The sequence below is a fragment of the Diceros bicornis genome, chromosome 22, assembly GCF_020826845.1.
Source record: "Diceros bicornis minor isolate mBicDic1 chromosome 22, mDicBic1.mat.cur, whole genome shotgun sequence".
Lineage (NCBI taxonomy): Eukaryota > Metazoa > Chordata > Mammalia > Perissodactyla > Rhinocerotidae > Diceros > Diceros bicornis.
The window spans coordinates 28,762,557-28,790,061 of NC_080761.1; the positions used below are offsets into that span (position 1 = coordinate 28,762,557).

Consider the following 27,505-nt stretch of genomic DNA (forward strand, 5'->3'; position numbering starts at 1 on the left):
CTGACTTGTGCCGAATTTAAGAACCACCACACTAGACAGGGCAGAGGTCATGTACCTCTAGCATCTAGCATAGTGTGTGGCACAAAGTAAGCACGCAGTGAACGTGTTCTGAATGAATCAGTGAAACGTCAAGGATTAACACTGAAATACAATAAGGTGAGTATTCGGCTGCCGCGCTTCCAGATGCCAGCAGACGGCGCTGTGTCAACATAAATGCTTTTATGAGAGGGGGAGGAGAAAGACAGGAAGTTTTGTTTTACTGGAATTCAAGACTCAAATGCTGCATAATTGAATTAACTTTTTCCTACTCAGTTTGTCCACCATTGTCCCACTTGCATGAATAAATTGATTTCTTAAGGCACGAAGACTGACAAGAAAAACAAGTGGAAGGAGGCTGGTCACAGGAGAGCTGAGCAGGTAATGACGGAGATGGGAAGGATATTCTGATTACTCCTATTTCCATCCTCGGTGATGGAAAGCTGCTCCCAGGGAGCACTAAGTGTTGTGAATTACCCAAAGCATTCAAAAGAATATGGCATTTCAGTGAGAGGGTGGAGCCATCCTGTAATTTCTGTTAGTCATCCAATGTTTTCTTTACGCACTGTCAAATGCCTATGTGACTAACTGTTTAAAATCGTTTCCCTCACAAACCAAAGTCTGAAAGCCTAAGTCTTCCTCCTGGGCTGAGTACTTATTCTCCTGAGGTACTGGAAGTGAGCCTCAGAGTGTAAAGGCTGGGGGCCCCATAGACAACCCTTCCTCCCCCTTCCAGCCTCCCCTGTCGCCCCCCAGGGGCATCCATGTGCAAATAACTGATAGGGCTGGCATGGGGCACTGGGAAGACTATCAGGCAAGGCCAGAGCTAGAGGCTGAGCTGTTTTCCTCCCAAGGCGGAGCTTTCAGCCAGAGGGCCTCAGGAGAGAACAAGGCAGAGGGGCTTCCCAGCTCTAGGCAAAGGGAGCAGAGAGTGGTAGACACAAAGAAGGAGCAGCCAAAACCCCTGATCTCAGCATAGCCTCAATCTTACTGGGAAGGCACAATTTAAAGGCATCTCACAAATTAAGGACAATACATGGTAGAAATAACTATCAAGTTCTGAATGGACCAGTATAAACTAGATGGAAGTGCTTAAAAGTAATGAGAGAAGATCGAGTTCCCCTTTCTATTTCTTTTTATTCCTTGAACAATCAGGCTCAAAAGTCATTAGGTGGGGGCCTAGGAAGACTGGGACTTCATGGCTTCCTCCTGGTCACAGCAGCAGGCAAGGGCAAACTCCCAGGTCCCCGACATGTGGTTTGGTTGTCCTCATGAGGAGTCAGCCCACAGCTGCCTCTGGATGGGGTCAGTGGCTAGGAGGTTAGGGAGCATCAAGCAGGAGTGTGTCAGGTGGCAGATGTTTCTGTCTTTGTCCAATGCCCCTCCCCCAACCTGGGAAGAAGGGCTGCTCTGGGTCTGAGGGTGCTGTCCTTGGAAGCAGGAGAGCTGAGCCTGCCCCAGCTGCTCACAGCACCAATGGTCTCTAGCCAGATGGAGCACTCAGCATTTTGCACTTTCTGGGCAGCCTGAGTAATAACGGCAGCAGCACCAGAAGTAATATCTGTTTCCATGAAGTCGAGGGCCTCACCCTGGTGGCTGAGGTGAGAGTAGCCAGCTGGGGGTAGGTTCTAGGGGCCACACAACACATGTTATGGCCAGGGAGGCAGATCTGGTTCATGCTGTCCAGGGAGGGCTGCCTGGAGGAGGGCGGGGAGCCATCCAGCTAGAGGCCCTACCTCCATGGGACAGGCCCCGGTCGACAATGCTGGACTGCACAGGATGCCAGGAGTCAGCCTCAGGACAGCTGTTGACCGGAGAGGGGCAGGGAGAGCACATCCTCAGATCAGAGAGGGGCAGATCTACGTTCTCCTGATCGACAGGGAATTGTAGGTGGAGAACACTTTCTCCTGAAGGGGATCCCACCCTTGGAAGGATGGGAGGGAGGAGCTCCCCTTCTTTTTATTACACAGGCAGTCTAGAGAGGGTGACCCTGTTAGATGGGAGAATCTTTGGGAGAAATCCCCTTCTCTCTGTGGAAATTAATACAAGAAACCTTAACTAAATTGGAGTAGGGAAGGCCTGTAGGGGGAGCTCTCACACCCTATCACACATCCTCAATTACACCAAATAGGAAGAGACGGAGGGCTTGCATCTTGGACAGGAAGTAAAATTACTACTGAAGGAAGATTTCTCCCCCCACTGGGAATGCGCAGTCAATGAGAAATGCCACAATGCAGTCAATGAGAAGCTGTTGTCTCCCTGAACTGATACTTTCGCCCCTCCTTACGCCCCTTTCTCTCTATAAAGACAGCTCCCCTTCCTTGTTTGTTGGATCTACTTATGGTTTGCCATAGCATGCACAATCTGAATTGTAATTCCTTTTGCTATTCTCGAATAAACTTATTTTGAGGCTTTTCAAGTCAACATCTCTGTCCCTCCTGCTCAAGCCAGGGGAGGGTTAGGAGTGGGTGCTGCTGGGGAAGAGCTTTGGCTAGACCCTTCCTGACCTGGAGGCTGTGGAAGATAAACTCAGCAGGCTAAGATCAAAGCTGCTCCGGGCTTGGTCCCCAGCTGGGACGAGGATGAGCCACTGGCTGCTCAGAGGGCTGGATTCTCTCTGGGTGAGCTGGCTTTGTGGGTAGGGGTCACAGGAACTGCTCCCTGGAGGCTGTTACTATTGTTGTGATCCCAGCACTTGTTCCTCCTCCTTCTTAGATGCTTGGTTAGGTCCAACATGGAACTCTTCATTTCAATCCTCAAATCCACTCTTCTCTCATATTCCTCATCTCAGAACTGTCACCACCATCTACCCAACTGTTTGAACCAGAAAGCTGGACATGATCTTTGATTCAGCCCTTTCCTTACTCCCTTCATATCAAATCCATTAGCAAGCCCCATCATTTCTACTTCTTAAATATATCTGTAAAAAGACCACTTTCCTCTCTCTCCACTGCCACCACAATAATCCAAACCATCATCATCTGCTGCCCAGGCAATGGCAGGAGCCTCTTTATTGGTCTCTTTACTTCCTCTTTCTGCCCTCCCTGCCCCCCACCCCCCATCTACACATCACCCAGCAACCCTGGACTGTCCCTGTGATTCTTGGACGTAGCACCCTGGTCATTTCCTTCAGAGCACTTGGCACAAGTTATATGTTTATTTTGTTGTTCACTTTATTGTCTGTCTCCCCCACTAGATTGTGGCACCATGAGGCAGGGAATCTTGTCTGCTAAGTGCATCATTGTATCCTTCCTGCCTAGCACAGTGCCAGGCAAAGAGTAGATAAATGAGTAGCTTTTAGATGGATGGCATTAGGCCAAAGAGTTTAGATTTGAGTCAATAAACACTGAGGAGCTATCACACATTTCAGAAAAAGGACTGATGAAACATGAGAACACATTAGGGGGAATAATGGAGGCAGCTGGTTGGACATTAGAGTCCTCCTTACTAACAGCTTCCCAGCTGATGGGGCCTCAGATAGTGGCATAAAATTCAAGAGGAAGGGATGGAATCCTAGAGAGAGTTTAGAGGAAGAATGTCTATCTTTGTGAATATGTTAGGAAGAAGAGAGAAAGGCATCGATGTTGTAAATCAGGTGAAACAGAAAAATAACATTATTTCGTCTCTTAAAAAAAAGAATAGCCCGACTAGGAAAACCTCAGATTTAAGTGGAAGATGAGTTCAGTTTTTAAATATGTTGAGTTTGAAATGACTATAAATATTTCCTCTGGGCCACTGCAAACAGGCAAACTAGAAAACTTCTTTGACGTTTTGGTCAGCCGTGAAATAGTCATGGGGTTTATTATTCCCGATTTCCTTATCTGTAAAGTAAAGAAATTGAAATAAATTCTATAATTCTAGCAGAAAGGAGCTAGTTAAAGTTTTAAAATTCTAAATCCTGTTAAACAAATCTTAAGGACATAGCCAAATAATTTTGGGCTATAGTTTTGTTACATCGAACATGACCATTAATAGATATGCCATTATCTAATGAAGATGCAAAGATTTTATTGTATGAGTGCCTGTCATAGCTGATTTAATTTCTACTTATGAATGTTTTTCCCACGTTTTCCAAATTTTCTGTGATGGCATGTAGTATTTTTATAAATCAGGGAAAAAATAGGATACTTTTTTTTTGACAAAGACTCACTGTGTCAACTTCTGAATGAATATCTTTGGGGTAAGCGCTTGCCTTTACACACCAAACATATGTAAGTGCAGAAGTTACTAACTGTTCCCAGAAATCACTGGAAATTTCCTTCCAAGAAGTACACACATGTTGATGTTTCTTGGAATTCCCTGCAGCTAGTTTCCCTTCTCTGGTTTCAGACTGCCTTGGTCCCAAAAAATCACTGGGCTGGAATTATACAATAAACCCATTGTTCTAATACTTCTCCCTGAAGGCAAAATTCAGGGATTTGTCCTTTTTTTGTTATTATAGTCCCAGACCTAATTGTTAGTTATTCTTCTTGGTGTGGTTTTGATCTCTTAGAGGATTGTCACATCAAAAGTGTCTTTTATGGTTTGTTTTACTGTGGTAGGACTTCCATTCCAGCAGCAACTAGCTTGGGGAGGTTGTGGGGAGAAGGGCAGAGGGAGGGGAGTAGAGAACAGTACATGCCAAATTCAGAGTCCTCTTGGTTATTACACTGAAGAACAGTCCAGAAGTGAGTGATTGGGAAGGAGAATGGTCTGGAAATAATGACATTGAGGAATAGTGCAAAAAACTGGGTATATTTCACCAGGAGGAGAAGGCAGTACGTTAGGACTTTGTAGTAAGAGGGATTAAATTTACTCACAGAACAAATGCATTGCAATAAAAGGGAGAAAGAAGTCAACTTGATATGTAAAGAGGAAGTTTTAAACAATTAGAGTTATTGGGAAATGGAGCATGCTGCTTCATGTGCCATAAGCTGTCTATCCACGGGGGTTTTCAAGGAGATCCTGGAGACTACTCTCTGGGAATGGTACGGGGAGCTGTGTGTTGGATAGAACATTGGACTTGGTCATCTCTAAGATCCCTTTAAACTCTGAAAACTAGTGATTCCATGAATAATTAATTACTTAATTGGCCTGTAAACTGACATTGATTCTACGTCGATACACACTGATTTTTCAGTTACGGAGTAATCATTTGGTACCTCTGTGCTGTTTCAGAGATAAAATTTTGCAGTCTCTTCTACCACATTGAAACCTCAGTTCTCCATAATATACAGCCACAATAAAGACTCTTTGATATGTTAGTCAGGATAGGCTAGGTTATGTGACACGAACAAGCAACCCCCAAATCTCAGTAGTGTAAAACAATACAGGCTTATTTCTCACTCAGGCTACATGTCCATTGTGGATCAACTGCTGCATCATATTTGTCCCCACTCCAGAACCCAGGCTAATGGAGCAGCTACCAATTGGAAAAATGTCGGTTGCCATGGCAAAGGGAAAGAGGAGCTTCAGCTTGAAAGTGATACATGTAACTTTTGCTCACATTTCACAGGCCAAAGCAAAATGCATGATCACACCTAAAATCAGGTGGGCAGGGAGATGCATGTGCCTTATTTTCACGGGCAAAGAAAAATGGTTTACAATAAAAAGAGCATACAGTTTATAATTTTTAAAAACTTAGATGTGAATAGAACTTTGAAAATGCTTCAGTGGGCTTGGAAACAGTTTGTTCTTTGTTCTTTTACGCAGTTTCAATATTCTTGCAGTTAGAGGACAGAAGGCTATAGGCCCCAGAGTAAGATGTAGTTCTAACTTAATGGTTAAGGAAAGACAACTTTCTGACATGAAAACTAACAAGAATCCATATATCATGGATGGGGTCAGTTTTCTGATACAGAGCTTTGCAACAGGTATGGACTCCAAGTGTGTGGAGATATTAAAGGCCACATTCTTGGGGTGGCTGGGCAGAGTTTTGGGGTGATAAAACCCCTGAGCTTATTGTCGTTGGTCATGACCAGCCTCACTCTTCTACTCCTGAGTGCTATTTTTAATAATAATTACAAATATTATTATTTTATATGTGTGGTTGAGAAACACTGGCCAGCATAATGGTTTTTATACTCTGTTCTGGGGACCGATGCTGGTCTATGAGCAAGTCTTCACCAGCCCAGAGAAAATGAGAAAAATAAGGAATATTTAATCAGAGCAAGGGACTGAATGTTTATGTTCCCCTCATATGTTGAAATCCTGATCTCAATGTGATGGTATTTGGAGGTGGTGGCTTTGGAAGGTAATTAGGTCCTAAGGGTGGAGCACACAGGAATGGGATCAGTGCCCTTGTAAGAAGATGCCAGAGAGCTAGCTAGATCTTTTTCTGCCATGTGAGGACACAGCTAAAAGATGGTCATCTGGAAACCAGGAGGAGTGTACTCACCAAGAACCCAACCATACTGGTATCCTGATCTCGGACTTCCAGTTTCCAGAACTGTGAGAAATAAATGTTTGTTGTTTAAGCCACACAGTCTATGGTAATTTGTTAAAACAGCCCGAACTGACTAAGACAGCAAGGTTTGGATAAATATAACTGTTTTCGATTCAAAGGGCTGTACTTTGTTTTGAAATTATGTCCTTACTGTTCTTGAGAGAAAATAAAATTTTTTGGTAAATTAAAAATACACTGAAGTACTGTTTATCACCTATCAGATTAGCAAAAATTTTAAAGTTTAACAATACAATCTTTTGGTGAGGCTGTGGAGAGACAAACACTTTCTTGTGTTGCAGGTGGGAATGAAAAATGGTATGATTCATACAAAAGGGAATTTGGCAATATCTAGAAAAATTACATACATATTTACACTTTGACCCAGCCATCCCACTTTTAGAAGTATATCCCAAAGTTATATTGGCAAAAAATGAGAATATATATGAGCTGAGCTATTAATTGCTACAGTGTTGTAATAGCCAAACACTGGAAATGCCCATTTTGTAGTGGACATTTGAATAAGCTATGGCCCATCCACACAAAGGCAACTGTAAAGAGAAATGAGAAATAACTCTATGTACTGCTATGGAGTGATTACTACCACATATTTGTCAGTTGAAAACCTACATGAAGAAAATGGTATGTGGTATGTTACTGCTTATCTAAGAAAGCTGAAGAAAGAGAGAATAAAATTATAGATTTATGCTTATGTTTTAAAAAGTAAGGCTAAGGGGCTGGCCCGGTGGCGTAGTGGTTAAGTTTGCGTGCTCTGCTTCGGTAGCCCAGGGTTTGCGGGTTCAGATCCCGAGTATGGACCTGCACACCACTCATCAAGCCATGCTGTGGCAGCGTCCCGTATACAAAATAGAGGAAGATGGGCACAAATGTTAGCTCAGGGCCAATCTTCCTCAGCAAACAGAGGAAGATTGGCACAGATGTTAGCTCAGGGCAAATCTTCCTCACACACACACACAAAACAAGTAAGGCTAAACCAAAAACAAAAACAAGAAAACAGTCCTCTATAGGAGGAAAGAAAGGACAAGGTAGAGAGGATAGAGATAGTAGCTGTATTTCTCTCTATATACAAAGTGTTTTAAATATGATTTGTTTTGTAAATTTTACATAATTATTAAACACAGTTAAATTTTAAAAAATAAATCCCTAAAAACTGGAAGCAAAATGATATAAATAAGTCTAGCTCTATTTTGAGTAGACGGCATAACAACACAGAGAAGAACATTTCAAGTACTTTTAAAACACAGTAATTTCACTATATATCCCTTGTGGAGTATACCCTAAGGACAAAAAAATATTGTAAACTCTCTTCTGTAATCAAGTTGGCAGTGGTAGTGTTAGTGTTGTTGTTTTGAGACTATTTTTTGTGTCTTGTGGGATAAAGCAAATGAGTGATTATGTTGGGGTCCTTGAGAACCAAGCTTTTTGCTATGGGAGTAAAGAGATACAAATAGAAGAACAATGAAGTTAATCTAAATACCTTGAATCCTGAATTTGAATTGGAAGTACCACTATGAACTCACAGTATATTTTATCTTAAAGAAGAAAAAGTAGTTCCAAGCTCTGTCTACTGAAAAAGCCTAGAAACAAGGACAAAGTAGCAAAGAGTGCCCAGATTATGGCCTCTAATTACCACTTCCCACTAAAAGAAATTAAAGCTTCTTGGAAAAATGGCTGATTCCAGATTAGGGACAGAACACATACAAGTTGAGCCTGGAACATCATGTCATCCAAGCAAGCAAGAAAGTTTTCAGGGAATGCTTGAGTCATGCAAAAAGGCTCAGCAACCAAGTTGAAGAGTCTCTTCCTGGAGAGAGGAGATAATTTGAACATTGTTAAGAACATGAACTGCAATGGATTGAAACACATCAAATATGTTTAAATTCATGAGCTCATAAAGGCTCACACACCCCCAAATCCCCAATAGACACCTTTGCAGAACTCGTTATTTTCAAAACTGGTAGATAAAGGAAAAGGAACAAACGGAGATCTTACCTTTCCTCTAGGAACGACACCTCAGGTAACCAAATAGTTGACAGGAAGTTTCTCTTTATGGAAGTATTCTAGTTAATAAATGAAGAAGAAATAATTGAATGAGAATATTACCATTTTGCACCCTGTAATGAATTAATGGAGGCATCAATGGCTGCCAACACACAAAAAGAAGAGACATCTAGACATTATACGCTTTTTGAGAAAAGTGCACATCTTACCTATAAAGTATGCCTCCCCCTCTGCCCCCCCAAAAAATTGAACCTGGATCTTATGAATACTCTGGATCAGAGACTCTCAACAATTTTGCCCCCAGGAGACATTTGGCAATGTCTGGAGATATTCTAGTTGTCACAACTGGGAGAGGGAGTGCGACTAGCATCTAGTGGTTAGAGGCCAGGATGGCTGCTAAACATCCTACACCACATAGGACAGCTCCCCACAATGAAGAATTATTTGGCCCAAAATGTCAATAGTGCTGAGCCTGAGAAATCCCACTTCAGATCAAATAATCAATTTATACACAATTATATATACAGTGAACAGAGAAACATGTCAAATGACATCATAGGGATGTAATCAACAAAATCCAGATCATGGGAAACTCTGCAAGACAGTCAAACCAGTTCCTTAGGCAAATAAATTGCAAGGAAGAGAGAAAGAGACAGTGACCAGATATTTGACAATATTAAGGAATTACCTTTTTAGGTCTTATAATGGTATTATGGTTATGTTTAAAAGAAGGTACTTATCTTTTTGAAATATATTCTGAAATATTTACAGATGAAACGTTATGATGTCTATTTCTTTCAAAATAATTTAAGATGGATATGGGTAGATGGATGTGGGTCTAGATGAAATAAGATTGGTCATGAGTCAATAATTGTTGAACTGGGTAGATAAGTACATGAGGATTCACTCTCTGAATGAATGGTTTATTTTATAAAATGATAGTGATAACAGATGGCAGTTTTTAAAATGTCCTTTACTTTACAATAAAAGGGTGGCATCTTTTTGTCAGTATATTAGTTATCTGTTGCTGAGTAACAAATTATTCCGAAACTTTGCAGGCTCAAACTGTATTGTCTCATACAGTTTCTGACTGTCAGGAATCTGAGAGCAGCTTAGCCAGGTGGTTCTGGCTCAGTATCTTTCACAAGGTTGCAGTCAAGATATTGGCTGGGCCTGCACTCACCTGAAGGCTTGACTGAGCCTGGCTTTCAAGATGGCTCACTCACATGGCAGTTGACTGGAGGCCTCACTTCCTTGTCACATGTCCTCTCTACAGGGCTGCTGGAGTGTCCTAATGGCATGGCAGCTAGCTTCTCTCACAGCAAGAAATCCAAGAGAAAGAACAAGCAGAAGGCTGCAGTGCCTTTTGTGACCTATTCTTAGAAATCGTACTGTCACTTCTGCCATATTTTATTCATTAGAAGTGAGTCACTAAGTCCAGCCATACTCAAGGGAAGGGAAATTAAGATCCACCTATTATACACCTAAGCAAGTATTGAAGAATTTGTGGACATATTCTAAACCACTACAATTTGTCTCCATTTTTTTTCTTTTAATTTTACTGGTCTAAAACATCCTAAAGTGGTAGAAACTCTTGTCTCAGAAACCTGTCCTAATATAAAAAAGACTGCAGAGTCAGTTTTCAATATATTGAGGGACTGTACCTACATTTTACTCATGAGGTTAAGGTGCCTCCTTACTTATTACCAGAAGAGTCAATATAAATGGAACCCTAATGGTAGATAATAGTAAATTATTTTTAAAGGTGAAAATCATATATTGAAGCAATTTGAAAGAAACATAGAAGGACGGAAGTTTTCAGTTAAGAAAGTACTGCAGGGTAAATTCATTTGTAGTATCACTAAAAATTCTCAGTGAGATTAAAAGAGAGCAAATAAACAGGATTGCTACAAACAAATGAACAAAGGCCAGCTGTTAGCTTCTCATCTCCCAAATATCCCCAGACTTATCATAATCAGAAACAGTCACAGTAGGCTGGATATAATCCTGTAGTTTCCTTTACAGGAAGCCATGTCTTGTACAAAATGCATGATACAAGCTAAACAAGGACATTGCTTGCATCTCCCAGGCGTTCACACTGGTCTTGTCACAACTCTCAGAAGCCCCGTATCTTCCTGTTTGTATGTCTGTCTCCTCTGTTGTATCAGAGAATCTCAGAGTAGTTCCTGGACCCCATGCAGCATGATCACATGGGGAGCTTATTTAAAGACACATTTCTAGAGTCGACCCCACACCTAGCAAATCAGAAAATCTTAGACTACAGCCCAGGAATATGCATCTTTAATAAGATCCTCCAGGTGACTTTTTTGTGTGATAAAGCTCAAGAACCACTGGATTAGGCTGTGAACATCCTGTGAAGTGTCTGAGTCTTGCTCATCTCAGAATTCTTAGTCCCTCACCCTGTATCCTTGTATCTTTCTTGGCACTGCCAACCCTACAACTCTAGTAGGTATTAAATGTTTATGGAATTAAATTGAGTTGGAAAAAATATCCACATATTATGAAGTTTTAACCCCACAAAGTCATGAAGAGATTCTATGTGATGAGACTCTTTAGCCTTCTACGGGTTTGGTGAAGTAGTCATGTATTGTTTTTGCATGTCTAGCATCTGTCATCTCTTGTGATAACAGCACTTTGATTTTCCTTAGAAGAGCCACTCCTCTCTCATGCTCCATTCTTGTAGTTTGAGAGGCACTGATACTACTTTCTCTACAAAGAAGGTGAGCATGCGACCCAGGTTTGGCCAATCAGAGCACCATATCCCCCCAGACTACAGCGATGGGTTCAGAAATGGATACGTGACCCAAGCAGGGGTAAGGAGACCTCTACCCCAGATCTGCTGGTGCTGTTGGGAAAGATGTGGCTTCTTCATGCTGGGTTTGCTAAGCTGGTGGAACATGAGTCTGGATTTTCTAATGATCATCTTTGCCTCCACCGAATCTACTTTCTGTCTTTATAGATTTTCCTATTTTGGACACTTCATATAAATGGAATCATATAAAATATGTGGATTTTTTTGTGTGTGGATGGCTTCCTTCACTTAGCATAATGTTTTCAAGGTTCATCCATGATGTGGCATGTATCATGCTTCATTCCTTTTTCTTGCCAAATAATATTCCACTGTATGGATATATTCCATTTTGTTTATCCATTCATCAGTTAATGGATATTTAGATTTCCATTTTAATAGATCAATAAATTCCTTTCTATGGTTAAGTATTTTTAAAATAGTGAAAGAGTTGTAATACAGATGGTTTTGAAGCAAATATTGGAACACATGATTTGATGAGTGGTGAGCATGATTTGATGGACAGTAAATAAAATATGGGAACTTAAGACAGTCCTAGAAAATGAAGAAAGTATCATTTATGTAACAATGTGTATTAGACTTCATTTCACATTTGATGTTTCATAATTATAAATCATAATGTTTCATAATTATGACATGATGGCTTCAAGATTAGCAACCGGTGCCTTAAAAATTCTGCTCTGTTTATCACCTGCTAATCATCCACTTCTCTTTCACTTTCAGAGTCAATGAAGATAGTTTATGGTTGTCTGTGAAACAAGACTCAGATTCCTCACCCTCCTCTCCTGAAGGCTCTAAAGGAAGCACACATATTTTTTCAAATTTTATCAATGTTTTTACTGCTAACAACTATACAGAGATTAAATATCATAATCAATGTTCTCCAAGGATCATAAGAAATCTTTAAAAGCATTAGTTATAGTTGTCCCTGGTCATAATCTAAATATAAATGGGACTCAGGCTGCTGTCTTCTAGTTCAATATCCCAATCTTTTTAAATGTGCTCTTGGGAGAGGGGGATCTGTTTGTCATAGAGGAGCTGGATTATATGACCTGTGTTCCTTGGAACTCTGAAAGTCTATAATCTTCATCAACTCCTCCGTTAACACCTTTCACAAGACGTTTAATCGGGTGTAGGAGAAAGAGCACAGACTTTAGAAGCCAGACAGACCTGGGTTTGAAACACAGTGTACTAATTTTCTGTAGTTGTGTAATAAATTGCCACAAACTTAGTGGCATGAACACATACTAATTATCTCACAGTTTCTCTGGGTCTGGAGTTCAGGCATGGCTCAGCTGGGTTCTGTGCTTTAGGGCCTCACAAGGTTCTAATCAAGGGGTTAGCCAGGACTGGGTTCTCATCCAGAGGTTCAACTTCTAAGTTGAGTGACTAACTATTTGGATGTGTAGATTTACGTATTTCATCAAATTTGGGAAATTTTTGTCTGCTATTTCTTCAGACATTCTTTCTGCCCTTTCCTTTCTCTCTTCTCCTTCTGGGGACTCCCATTATGTGTATGTTGGTACACCTGATGGCATCCCATACATCTTTTTTTTTTTTTTTTAAGCTTCTCAAAGTGTGGTCCTTAGGTTAGAAGCATCAACATCCCCTGGGAAGTTTTCAGAAATGTACATTCTCAGGCCCTACCCCAGAGGCACTGAAGAAACTCTGGGGATGAGGCCCAGAAATCTGTGTTTTAACAAGCCCTCAGGCAATTCTGATGCATGCTAAAGTTGGAGCGCCACTGTTTTAGACAGTTTGAGTTTGTTGATTTAGGCTAGCCATGTATCTTTCAATTAATTGATTAAGCAATTAATTATAGTCACACACTGAACTCCTACTAAGTGCTAAGCAGTGGGATACAATGATAAGACACTACTTCCACACTAAATGATAGGACACAGTCCTTGCACTCACTGGATCACAAAGTGTTGTCAGGAAGGCTGCCACATAAACAAGTTATGAAAGGATATATATGCAAAAATGTAGTTGTGAATAGTTATTCTGGGAGCCCAAAGGAGGAGCACTGGACACAGAAATTCATCCTAAAACTGGAGTAGTATAAGCATTAGTTCTAGGCTGAGGTGAGAAAAAGCCCATAGAACCATAACGGTTTGAACAAAGGAGATGATGAGATAGCAGAGTAGGTAGAAGTGTGGTGTTGAGCAACTTTCTCTACAGACTGGGAAGAATCCATTTCTACTCTGGCCCCTAAATCCAATGCCCTGTTGCTGAGCCAAGTACCTTTTTATCCTTATTAAAATGGAAGTATTTCAGGAAATGATTACAAGGCAAGGTATATGTCATTTATCATTTAGTGTGAAAGAAGAATCTATGAGCGGATGAAAAATTTGTTATGGACAATTTCAAATATAAACAAAAGTAGAGAGAAGTGTACCATAAACTCATATGTATTTATAATCCAACTTTTGAGCTAGTTGGTGTGAGGACCAAATGAGATCATGTATGTGCCTTAGGCATAGCCTTACTCTCAGTAGGCTTTCAATAATGGCTTGTGCACCAGTCAGAGTTCAATCAAAACAGCAGAACCACTCACTAGACGTTAATTATAGGGATTTGACCTTATGCAACTGTTTGGGCTGGTTTCACAGTCTATGTGAGGCTGTTGTCTTTGTGCCTGGTGATGGAGCCCAGAGTCAGCAGGATGAGCTGGAACCTGCATCAATCTCGCACTGCCTCCAGGCCTCCAACTTCTAAGCTGAAGATGGTGTCTTTATCATGGAGGTAAATGTGCAGCTGGCTCAGCAGGTGGAGTTGCTCAAGTAGGATCAGGCGGGAGCTGGAGGAACTATGGGCCTGGCTGCTGTCCCATGACAATAAGGTCTGCTTCAGATAAGTATGTGAGCTGCAAGAGAGCCTGGTACCCTGCAGTGACCTTTCGAACATAAAAAATGTGGCTGTGACATCACTTTTGCCTTCCAAATCTCATGCAAGATGTTTCCTGTGGCCTGCTACCCAGAATTATGCACAGAAGGGAATTCAGGGATATCTAGTTTCAGTTATCTATTACTGTGTAACAAACTACCCCCAAACCCAAAGCTTAAAACAGTAACAATCATTTATTTAGCTCAGGAATACCAGTTTGGGCAGGGCTCAGTGAGAACCGCTCATCTGTGCTCTATTATGGTGTCAGCTAGGGTGGCTCCAAAGACTGGTCAAAGGCTGGCTGGAGACCGGAATCATCTGAAGGCTTACTCACTCCCACGTCTGGTGTTTGGTGCTAGCTGCCACCTGGAACAGCTGGCACTCTCTCTCTGTGTGGTCTCTCTGGCATGGCAGCTTCATGGCAGCCAGACTTCTTATTGGAGGTTCAGGATTCCAAAGATATATGCCAAGAGAGAGGGGGAGAGGGAGAGAGGGAGAGAAGCAGAAAGGGAGAGAGAGAGAGAGAGGGAGAGAGAGAGAGGGAGAGAGATGGAATTTCTGTTCTGGTTCTGCCTTTTATTAGCTATGTCACTTTAAACTTTAAGCAGGTCATTTATTCTCTCTTAACTTCAGTTCTCAAATTTTAAAAATCAGGACTTATTTAGGGGTGGCCCAGAAGAAGACTGTGATGCAATAATTTGAGTGAAAGTAGTTTATTTGGGGATTAATCCCAGCAAATGTCAGAAGGGGGCTGGGAAGGATACATGGAAAGGAAGGAAGCCAGTAAAAACTACTCAGTCAAGCAAGTTACCCCTGTGGGCAACTGAACTTAACACCTCTAGGGAACCCTGGGGAAACACTGTAGAATCTGTCTCAGAGCTATCTCACCCAAGGGTTGAGGGAGCTGGGATATTTATACATCAGAGATTGGTTGAGGACTCTGTGGGGACATTAATGCCCCAGGACCTTTGGCCTGCTGAGTTCCACGCAGGTCGGAAAAACCCTCAGGCAAAGAGATACAGGTGCTGTTGGAGGAAAGTTAAGCAGATTTTCACTGAAAATAGTTAAGAGCTAAGGGATATGAACAGGGCACCAAAAAGTTTTGCTACAGAGGCTATTGGTTGCTTTTTAAGGTTGTTGAGTAATTAAAATGAGATGATGAACAATGCACTCCTGGTGTGATGGCTCCTCTCCTTGCTTTGGATCCCCCTCACAGGATTCAAGAGAGGCCCTCAGAAATCCTAGAGCTTTCAACACTCCCCACATCACCACTGTCAACCTCCTAAAAGACAATCTCAAGAAATGGCAATAATATAAACGGATTACCCACCTCTCTCAATGGACTTCACGGCTGATTCTGTTAAATTCTACCTATACCTCTAATAACCTGCCACTCATAGGAACTCAGACTTGCCCTGTGGTTCCTCATAACTGAGGCATATCCACAGAAGGCTAGCTGCCTTCCTTAAGCCTACTTAAGCTCCCACTGCTTCCAGAAACCCCACTATCTACCTGTGTTCTGGAACTCATGATCCGGTGACATTGTCCAAGAATGGCCGCAAACCCACGTTATGATATTGGACTCTTAATTTAAGTTTGTGGTCATTTGATAGTTAATTGCACATCTTTGAAGATTTTTGCGCAGAGGAGTGACATAATCCAATCTTTGGGAAGACTGTGGCGTGTAGGATTAGAAGAGGACAAGAAAGAGGGAAAAGCAGTGTGTGTGTGTCTGCGCGTGTGTGTGTTTGAAGTTATAACTATACATTTTGAGGCATGCGAGATGGGAGGACCTGACTCGGCACGAAGCGCAGTTAATGTAAAGGAAGGGACGGATACGAAAGGGGCAAAGCTTGGTGTCTTAAAATACGCAATGGCCTGGTGTCGGAAGACTCAGGTCCCAGAGCATGCTGCCGCTGCCAGCTTTGCAACGTTTCTCGAGTCTTTCCCGATGTGTAAGGCGGGAATGGCACTACCTCGTAGGGTTACAGGGGGGAGCGAGGGGACAGCGCCGGCAGCGCGCTCAGCACGCTGTCTGCAACAGGGTATCCGCGCCAATCTTGTTTTCTCCTCTATTAAGATAAAGGCGGGGAGATACTACCATCCACGTCCCCGGGGTTGCCGTTAAGTAGTGAGGCTATGTACCGGGCATGTGGTAGGCACTCAACCCCAGTCCGTCGCCTCCCCTCGCCCCCACGCCGGGAGAGACCCCGGGCAGAATGCCAGGGAAAGCGAGCTCTCGCGCCCCGGCTCCTAGGCCTCCCCGCAACCGCGCTCCTCTTGCCGCGCGCTGTTGCCGGGGCCCGGGCACCGCCCAGCTCCAGCGCGGGCCAATGGCGGCGCGGCCCGGGCACCGCCCAGCTCCAGGACGGGCCAATGGCGGCGCGTCGCGGGCACCGCCCTGATCCGGCGCGGGCCAATAGCGGCGTGGCTCGGTGCGGGGGCCGCCTCCAGCGGGGTGGGGAGGCGGGGAGGCGGTCACCGGCTCCGCCCCGCTCCCCTCAGACCCGGTGTCTCGTCTCTCCGTCTTCCTGTTCCAAACCACGTGGACGCGCCGGGGGCTGCGGGAGGGAATCCTGGTCGCCACCGTTGCTGTCGTCGCCGCCGCCGGGGTCGCCGCCCCCGCGTCCGTCCGAAGTCACCGCGCCCCTGCCGCTCGTACCTTTGTGGAGGGCGCGCACATGGCGACCCAGGCGCACTCCCTCAGCTACGCGGGCTGCAACTTCTTGCGCCAGCGTCTGGTCCTGTCCACTCTGAGCGGGCGCCCCGTCAAAATCCGAAAGATTCGCGCCAGAGACGACAACCCGGGCCTCCGAGGTAACTCGGCGCGGGCAGCGCGCGGGGTGGGCGCGGGCCCAAGGGGTGACGGCGCTGATGCCCTGGGGGCCGGCGCGCGGGCAGCCTCCAGGTCTCGCGGGCGCGTTGAGGAGAGCGGGTGGCGCGTCGCCCCCACATTCCTACGCGCCAGAGGCTGTGGGGGAGGCGGGGTCGGGCCCCGAGGGGTGCGCTCAGTTGAGCGCTGCGCTTGGCGTCTCCGGGGCGCTGGTAGTAAACAGCTACACGTTTTCCAGCATTACGTGTTGCAACAAATCCCAGGCATCGCCCCCTGGCTTGGCTTCAGTCCCTTTTGCGCTCGCCATAAACCTCGCAAAGGAGAAGAACAGTTTGTTGGACCGAAATATGGTGAATGGGCAGATGTAAACATGCAGCGAGATTGGGAGAGAAAAGTACCACCGGCTGTTTCCGTGCCCTGTCCCAAAACAGGTCTGAGAAGCAGCTGCCCCCTTGGTCACCGGCTGTCCCTGTCGCCGTGATTTCTCGGCTGCCCTCACACCACTCCGTGAGTGTGCATTAAAGAATTTTTAAAAATTCTGTGTTTGTTTTCAGTCGTGACTGTGATTGATGTGCACAGGACAGGAGCTTTGAAATAAATTTTTGACAGTCATGGGCCTAATTGCCTTGACTTCAGTAAAGGGTTGGTGACAAGCGCTTAACTACAGGCTTCCAAGCTCCGTTTTTGCCCTATAAAGGTAGATAGATTAAAAGTAGGCCCCATTTAAACCCACATCGAGTTAAATGGCTCCGATTTTCAACTGGTCCCCGGGAATAAAATACGTGCATTTAAAAGCTTCTGTCTGGTTATCCCAAATTGGGAGACTCAGTTAAAGAAAAGAAGGAAAAATCTGTCTGCACATTGAAGGAGAGGGTTTGTGGTTGGTCCTGGAAGCTTTCTGGGTCGAGTTGATGTGTTTAATTTTGTGTCGGCTCCTGTTCTAGGTGGCCAGCCCATTTCATCATCTGTCTGAATTCATTTTCTGAACAGTTACATTTCTGCCTGTCTTGAATGATGACTGGTTGCACATAAGGGGAAAATGCCATGTCATTGATGGAGATAGAGTTAGGAAGGAAAGAACCAGAAGACCCTTCATACCACGGAGAGGAACCTGGTGACAGTAGGAAAGGCTCGCCTTAGTCCATGATTACTGCCCTCGAGGTACTGCTCAGAAACACTGAGGAAGTTAAGGAGGGACTACTAGCGTCGTTTATGCTGGATGCTCTTCCTCTCAACCTCTCTTGTCCTTATGTTGAGTCTGGCCCTTGGGCAAAGCAATTGCTTAATTGCTCTACTCTGTGTCATTCCCAGCCAGCTCTCACCTTCACTCCCAGATTAGCCTGGAGAACTCACCACTAGCTGGATATGGTAATAAGACAGGTTTCTGCTTCTGTGAACACTGGGCATAGTTTTTTTTTTTGGAGAAATAGAATACTTCAGCCTGGAGACCTGGGATTTCTAATGGAAACAAGTGCCCATAAGACACAGTTTAGTGTTTGTCTCTTGACCAGTGGCCTCCAAACTAATATTTAATGTTCCAAAGGATGTTTCCCTCTCTCCCCCCTCCACTGTTTGTGAGCATCTCTTCACTGCCCCCCCCACACACACACTCATACACGTGCGCGCGCGTGCAAACTCCCATTTCTTCCAACAGGGCTTGGCCACTTGGCACTTTGCTGAAAGGGTGCCAGACTCTGGTACCTGGAGGAGGTAGTACTTGTTGGCAGATGTGCTGGTATTTTATGGGAAGCACTATGTAGAGCATTATTTGCCTTACCTTAATAATATACCAGGGGAAAAAGAGGCCCCTAATTTAGACCTCTGTGCTGGCTTCAAGGCCTCAGAAACCTTGTAGACATTTGCTTAATTTCTTATTGAGGGAATTGAGATGTATGTATATACATGCATTCATAGATACACACGTATATGTGTATACATATACATACACATGTAAGTGTATATATATATACACACAGATACATAAATACATGTTGCCCCAACATATGATATGTGGTCGTAGTCAAGCAAGTCCTTGGTAGCTTGACTGAAGATGTAGCCAGCCAGCTGTGTTACTAGCCATCTGTCCCTTTCTGACCCTTCCTGAGTTAGATTCTGACAGTTGGAAAAATTCAGAGCATATCCAATAAAATCTTCAGCTCAAATGCAAGAATTACGTCTCTCAAAGGTGCTTGCTTAAACATCCCTCCTGCTGTGGGCCTTGGAGGGTGGGGGTGGTGTGGAGGCCTTCTGCCTCAGGAGCAGTCATTCAGAAAAGGTTTGTTGAGCCCCAGTATGTGCAGGGCTCTGTGGGGGTATAAACGTGAGAAGCTGGTTGCCCTGCTCTCAAGTAGCTTTCTAAGTAGGAAGACCCTGAGTGAGTAGCTTGAGTAACTTGAAGTAGGAAGAGTTGAATGTTGAAAAGGGGTTCAGCGGAGTTCAGAGCCGACTTCCCTGCAGATAATGAAGGAGGGCTTTCTGGATCTGCTGATCTGGACAGATAGGATTGAGATGGTGGCTGCGAAAATCATTGTTGGTGAAAGATCCAGCTTTTAAGTCAAAAGGTTCTTTGTCTTTATTATGTTGAGGTAAAATTTTTAATTTGTTGTGGACGTAGTAGCTTGCTGTTAAGAGCTTGGGCTCAGAGTTAGACCTTGGTTTGAGTCCTGGTTCTGCCTTTTGCTATTAGCTCTCGGACCTTGGGCACATTATTTACATTTCTGAGCCTCAGTGTTTTATTTATAAAGTTGGGCCAGTACTACTGACTTTAGAGGGTTATTGTGAGCATTAAATGAAATAATACTTCACAGTGCACTGAACAATGTCTGGCGTGTAGGAAGAATAAATGTTAGCTGGTTTTATTATTATGTAACTTCTACCCACTGGGTATAGTTCTTGGCATCCGAAATCTGTTCCTGCTTCTATATGGATATTTTTCAAATATTTAAAGAGAATTGTGTCTTCTCTTTATCTTCTCTTTTCAATCTAAAGTTTTCCTTTTAGGTGATGGCTTCCAAATATTTGTGTGTTATATGTATAATGTAGTGGTTCTTACCTGGGGGCAGTTTTGCTCCCCAGGGGACATTTGGCAGTGTTTGGAGACATTTTTGGTTGTCACAGCTGGGAGGCTGCTCCTGGCGTCTAGTGGGTAGAGCCCAGGGATGCCGCTAAACATCCTACAATGCACTGGACAGCTCCCCACACAAAGAATTATTCTGTCCAAAATATCAGTAGTGCCAATGTTGAAAAACCCTGGCCTACTGGACTTAATTATTAAGCCTGTTCTTTTCATCTTGTCCCTAATGGTTGAGAATAACAGCATGTGGTACCAAGAAAACTGCATAAGGATTCGGAAGGGGATGAAGCACAGGTCAAACTTTGTGCCTTCAGGCAGAGCAGTTAATCTCTTAAATAAAACTGCCTCCTTCTAAATGCAGAGCAATTGTAAATGAGAAGTATTTGAACCCCAAAGAAAGATGATCCTGGAATGGTTTTTATTAATTGTATAGCCACATGTGTACTTTTTGCTTCACTCTTGAGGGACGTGCGTGAACAATCATCTTGTCTCATTAGACTCCTCCTGTTAGGAGGAAATAAATATTTTTTGTTGTTGTTTTACTGAAGGTAAAAAACCCCAAGACATAGTTAAGTAAGATAGCTGGTGACGTTGAACATCCATGAGTGACAGAGCTGGAGAGAGGTTGCAGCCAGCTCCAGCCTGGAGGGCCTGTTCTCCCATCTGACTGCATGATGGACTTGGGTGTCCTCATCGTATTGTAAAGCAGCTGTTCATAGTGCCTCTGTCTCTGAATTTCATGAGGGCTGTGTCTCGCAGGGTTCAGTTGAGTTAATATTTTCTAGGTAAGGTGAGGTCCAAATGGAAAGAATTCCACGAGAGTGATAATTGTTTCAAGTGAGAATACAGAAATGGTGGACTTGGGCAAGAGCGCTGGTTTAGCAGTTAGGACACGGAACTGCTGCTACGCAGGTTCCTGAGCAGGTCACATGACTAAGCCTCACTGTGCTCTCCTGGGAAACTGGAGAGAGGGTTTATTTGGTCCATGGGAGTGCTACACATGGCTTAAGCAGAGATTCTGAAAAAGGAGGAGTAAGCAGAGTTTTAATCAAAAGAATCCTTTAAAATGTGCTGAGGAAACATGCTACATAGAGGTCCTTTGAAGGGTAAAACACCTTTTGGTAAACTGATGCGTTATTTTGGAGATAAATCTGGCTCTTCATAAATGGGATGTTCTAAAAGGAGGATTGTAAGGGAACACTCTATTTTTCTCCTCTACTCTGAATACTTCTGACACCAGATGTGTGAGTTTTTTCCCCATATCAAGCAATTCCCCAATTCTCAGCAGACACCAACTGAATGTCCTACAAAGTTAACTCAGTTCTGATGCTCTCTACATAGCAATAGCATCAGACCGTGCAGGTTAAGGGCTCAGTTCCACAAAACTGTCCCCAACTTCAGGTGCCAGTCGTGAGTCCCAGTCACAAGTCCGGGCCACTTGTACTTCTGACCAACCAGCTATAAATCGGGGGTTCTCACAACCCCCTCCTTGGGTCTGATAATTTGCTAAAATGGCTCACAAAGCTCAGGACAACATTTACTTACACTTACCAGTTTATTATAAAGGATATTATATAAAGGATACGATGAACAGCCAGATGAAGAGGTACATGGGGCCAAGTCTGGAAGGGATCTGAAGCAGGAGCTTCTGTCCTTGTGGAACTGGGCTGTGCTACCCTCCCAGAACGTGGATTCCTTCACCAACTTGGAAGTTCTCTCCTTGGTCAAGAGTTTTTATAGGGCTTAATTTCCAGGCACCCTTCCCTTTTCAGAGGTCAGTGAGTAGGGCTGAAGGTTTCAACCGTCTAATCATTTGGTATTTCTGGTGACCAACCCCATCCTGAGGCTATCTAGGGGCCCCACCCTAAGTCATCTCATCACTGTAAACCCAGGTGTGCTTAAAAGGGGTGCTTATGTATAACTTTTAAAAGACATTTCTGTCACTCTGGAATGTCCAAGGGTTTTAGGAGCTCTGTGCCAGGAACCGGGGACAAAGACGAAATATATTGTTATACCACAAGGATGTACCTATATTTTATTTCAGTATGGTCTGGGACTTAGAGTTTTTGATAGATAACTGGAGTTGGGGAAGGCCTGATGACTACAGTAATGATAAGTGTAGATTGAGTATTATTTTGTTGATTGGGAACCTGCCTTCTTGTGCCTCTATTGAATATTAAAGTTTGCTCTGATGTGATGATTATTGGCTGCCCTAAATAAGACACTTATCTTTTTTTTTTTGGTGAGGAAGATCAGCCCTGAGCTAACATCCACACTAATCCTCCTCTTTTTCTTTCTTTTTTTTTTTGCTGAGGAAGACTGGTTCTGAGCTAACATCTATTGCCAATCCTCCTCCTTTTTTTCCCCCCAAAGCCCCAGTAGATAGTTGTATGTCATAGTTGCACATCCTTCTAGTTGCTGTATGTGGGACGCAGCCTCAGCATGGCTGGAGAAGCGGTACGTCGGTGCGCGCCTGGGATCCGAACCCAGGCCGCCAGTAGCGGAGCACGTGCACTTAATGCTAAGCCACGGGGCTGGCCCTAAGACACTTATCTTTTAAAGACAAATGCCAAGAATCCTAATTGTCTATTTTCAGATTTGCTGTTGCTTGGAAGCTGTAAAATGCTATTCCAGATGGAACTATCCACCATCTTTTTTTTAAACTAAACTTTTTATTTTGAGATCATTGTAGATTCACATGCAGTTATAATAAATAACACAGACAGAAAGATCTGTCTGTGCTTTATCCAGTTTCCCCCAATGGTAACATCTGGAAAAACGGTAGTACAATATCACAACCAGGATATTGACATTGGTAAGAGTGAAGATAACTGAGCATTTCCATCACCACAAGCATTCCTCAAGTTGCCCTTTTATAGCCACACCCTCTTCCCTCCTTTACCCACCCACTCCATAACCCTTTGCAATCACTAGTGTGTTCTCCATTCCTATAATTTTATCAATTGAAGAATTTTATATAAATGGAATTATACAGTAAGTAACCTTTTGCGGTTGACTTTTCATTCAGCATGATTCTCTGGAGATTTATCCAAACTGTTGTTTTTATCAAGTTTGTTCCTTTTTGTTGCTGAATTGTATTCCATGATATGAAAATGCCAGTTTTTTTTAACCATTCACCTGGATTTAATCATTCATCTGGGATTGTTTCTAGTTTTTTGGCTATTAGGAATAAGGCTGCTATAGAAATTCATGTACAGGTTTTTATGTGGACATAAGTCTTTTTTTCTCTGGGACAAATGCCCAGGGATGCAGTTGCTGGGTTGTATGGAAGTGTGCATGTTTAAGAAACTGCCAAGCTGTTTTTCCAGCATGACCTTACTGTTTTATATTCCCACCAGCAATGTCAGAGTGATTTGGTTTCTCTACATCCTTGCTAGCATTTGGTGTTGTCACTATTTCCAATTTTAGCCGTTCGGATAAGCGTATAGTGCTATCTTGTAGTTTAATTTGCATATTCCTAATAGCTAATGATGTTGAACTTCTTTCCCTGTGCTTATTTGCCATCTGCATAGCCTTTTCAGTGAAATGTCTTTTGCCCATTTTGTAGTAGGATTATTTGTTTTTCTGTTAAGTTTTGAAAGTTTTTTACATATTCTAGTGCTTTGTGAAATTGTGGTTTGCTAATATTTTGTCCCGATAGCTTGTCTTTTCATTCTCTTAACGTGGTCTTTTGCAGAGGAAAATATTTTAATTTAATGAAATAGAATTTGTCAAATTTTTGTTTTATTGCTTGTGCTTTTGGTGTCAAGTCTAAGAACTGTTTGCCTAGCCCTAGATCCTGAAGATTTTCTGTGTTTTTTCCTAAAGATTTTATAGTTTTACATTTAAGTTAATTTTTGTATGAGGTTTAAAACTTAGGTCAAGGTTCATTTTTTTGCCTATGGATATCCAGCTGCCCTAGCACACTTTGTTGAAATGGCTTTCTTCCATTTAATCACTTCTGCACCTTTGTGAAAAACCAGTTGGGTATATTTGTGTGGGTCTCTTTGTGGATTCTCTCCTGTTCCACTGATCTATATGTATGTCTGTCCCTTTGCCAATACCACACAGTCTTGATTCCTGTACCTCTATAATAAGTTTTGCAATTGGGTAGGCTGATCCTTCCAACTTTATTTTTCATGATTGTTTTAGCTGTTCTAGTTCCTTTGCCTTTCCATATAAAGTTTAGAATAATCTTGTCTATATCTATGAAGGAATCTTGCTAGGATTTTGACAGGAACTGTGTTAAACCTATATGTCAATTTAGGGGGAATTGTTATCTTCACTATATTGAGTCTTCTAATCCATAGTCATAGTATATCTCCATTTATTTAGATTTTTATTTTCTTTTATCAGCAGTGTGTAGTTTCCAGTGTGCAAGTCTTGTACATGTTTTGTTAATTTACACCTAAATATTTCACTTTTTTGAGCTATTGAAAATATAATATTTTTAATTTTGATCTCCATGTGTTCATTGCTAGTATATAGAAATATAATTTCTTTTTGGATGTTTATTTTGTGTCCTGCAAACTTGCTGAATAATTATTAGTTCTAGGTGTTATTTTGTAGATTCTTCGGGATTTTCTATGTAGAGAATCGTGTCATCTGCAAATAGGACCAGTTTTATTTCTTCTTTCCTGGCCTTTATGCCTTTTATTTCCTTCTTATTGCACTGGCTTGAACCATGTTAAGTAGGAGTGATGAGAGCAAACCTCCTTGCCTTGTTCCCTATCTTAAGAGGAAAGTGTCCAGTGTTTCACCACTAAGTATAATGTTAGCTATATGTATATTTTTAGATGCTTTTTATCAAGTTGAGGAAGTTCCCTTCTATGCCTGTTTTTCTAAGAGGTTTTTATTTTTATTTTTTTAATGAATGAATGTTGTATTTTGTCAGATGCTTTTTCTGCACCAATTGATGTGATCATGTGATTTTTCTTTTTTTAGCCTGTTAATATGGTGTATTGCATTGATTGATTTTCAAATATTGAACCAGCCTTGCATTCCTGGAATAAACCCCACTTGGTCATGATGTGTAATTCTTTTTATATATTGCTGAATTTTATTTGCTAATATTTTGTTAAGGATTTTTGGGTATATGTTCATAAGTGATATTGATCTGTAGTTTTCTTTTTTGTACTGTCTTGGTCTGATTTTGGTGTCAGAGTAATACTAGCTTAAAATGAATTGGAAACTGTTTCCTCTTCTGCTTTCTGGAAGACATTGTGTAGAATTGATTTTAATTCTTTAAATATTTGATAGAATTCTTTATTGAAACCATATGGGCCAAGAGATTTCTCTTTTGGGAATTTTTAAAATTATGCATTCAATTTCCTGAATAGTTATAGGACTATTCAAATTATCTGTTTCATATGGTGAGTTGTGGTAGTTTGTGTTTTTTGAAGAAGTAGTCCATTTCATCCAAATTGTTAAGTTTGTATATGTAGAGTTGTTCATAGTATTCTCTTGTTGTCCTTTTGATGTCTGCAGGATCTGTAGTGGTATCCCTTGTTTCATTCCTGATATTGATGATTTGTGTCTTCTCTCTCTCTCTTTTTTTTTTTGTCAGTCTTGCTGGAGGTTTGTCATTTTTGTTGATCTTTTTAAAGAACTAGCTCTTTGTTTCGTTGATTTTTCTCTCTTGTTCTTCTGTTTTGAATTTAATTTATTTCTGCTCTTATTTTTATTATTTCCTTTTGTCACCTGCTGTGGCTTTATTTTGTTTTTTTCCTAAATTCTTGAGGTGGGGCTTAGATTATTGGAAACATTTTCTCTTTTCTAATGTATGCATTTAGTGCAATAAAACTTCCCTCTCAACACTGCTTTAGCTGTGTCTCACAAATTTTGGTATGTCATATGTTAATTTTCATTCAGTTCAGTGTGTTTTTTTCTTGCCTTTGAGACTTCTTCTTTGATCCATGGATTATTTCTAAGTGTGTTGTTTAGTTTCCAAGTGTGGGTACATTTTCCTTTCTGTTATTGATTTCAGTTTGATTCCATTATGGTTGGAGAAGATGCTCTGTATGATTTAAATTCTTTCAAATTTGTTGAGATTTTTTTACAGCCCAAGATACTATCTATCTTGGTATATGTTCCATGAGCACTTGGAAGGAATGTGTATTCTGCTTTCGTGAGTGGAGTGTTCTATAAATGTTGATTAGTTTCTGTTGATTGATGATGATGTTGAATTTTTCTTTTTTCTTGCTGATTTTTGTCTAGTTGTTCTATTGATTATTGAGAGAGTGGTATTGAAGTCTCCAACTGTAATTGTGGATTTGTCTTTCTCCTTTAAGTTCAGATAGTTTTAGCTTCATATATTTTGCAGCTTTGTTGTTTGGTGCATTTAGGATTGCTCTGTCTTCTTGGTGAATAACTCTTTTATTATTATGTAATATTGTCCTGCTCTGTCTAATTTTCTGAGGTAGAGGAAATGCTCTGGTGACTTACGGCTAGCTAGAGGTTACCTCCTCCCATTGTGTTTGTGAAGAAAAGAACTAGAACTCTAAAGAGTTTGGATATAAATAGGAAACTTGAAAGGTGGTAAAAACAGCATAAATTAGATAATTAAGTTGCCCTGTTGATTTTATTTCTTTTACATGCTTTTATATAAGCCGAACAAAATATCTAGGAAAATTTGAAGATATGGGACAAAAAAAGTAATCTTCAATGTTTGTTATAAATAAAGCAGCAGTAAAAATTGTTGTACATATATCCCAGCATATTTGTATTTCTGTAGGATAGAGTTCTAGCTGTAGACTTTGTAGGTCAAAGACTGGTTTTTTTTATTTTTTCAAATGGGAATGTGGGGTCAGGTCAAAGTACATGAAATCCTCTTGCTGAATTAGTAAGATAGCCTTCCCTTTAACTGATATTTCTTTTTTGTATTGACACCTTCTGTCATTTTTTTTTTGAGCTGTATTTAATGGCATTTCTAGTATCAAGGTAAATTGGAGAGATGATTGGGTTAATTTGCTTTCTTCGTATTCTAAAAGGTACTATTTCTTTGAACTTGATTTTTTGTTTTTTAAAATAAGCTTTTATCAGAGTATACTACACATTAAGAAAAGTGCACAAACCATAAGTGTATAGCTTGATGAATTATTACTAAGGGAATATACCCTTATAGCTGTTACCCATGTCAAGAAATAAAACATGACCAGCACCCCCTAAAACCACTCTTCTTGCTTGCTCCGAGTCACACCATTTCCTTCCACCCCCAGTGTAAATGGTAAATTGACTTTTTACACCATAGATTAGGTTTCTAAAATATTAACTGTAATTTATATAAGTGGAATCATAGAGTATGTATTTTTTGTGTGTGTCTGACTTCTTTAATTCTGTATTGTGTTTGTGAGATTCATCTCTGTTGTAGCAGCAGTAGTTTGTTGATTTTCATGGCTGTATAAT

At 41.8% G+C, this 27,505-nt stretch overlaps 1 protein-coding gene across 2 annotated transcripts in view; it reads left to right on the top strand.

Annotated features, from left to right (window-relative positions):
• Positions 1-16,730: 16,730 nt before the first annotated feature.
• Positions 16,731-27,505, top strand: part of RCL1 (RNA terminal phosphate cyclase like 1) — a 56,631-nt gene continuing 45,856 nt past the window's right edge. The window contains exon 1 of one of the 2 annotated variants that reach the window (XR_009223448.1): positions 16,731-17,012. Coding sequence is in view for 1 of the 2 variants with exons in the window: in XM_058565749.1 (XP_058421732.1) it covers positions 16,877-17,012 (136 nt within the window). In the remaining variant the exon portion in view is untranslated. The remainder of the gene's footprint in view (positions 17,013-27,505) is intronic. The other variant, XM_058565749.1, reaches the window with a different exon arrangement.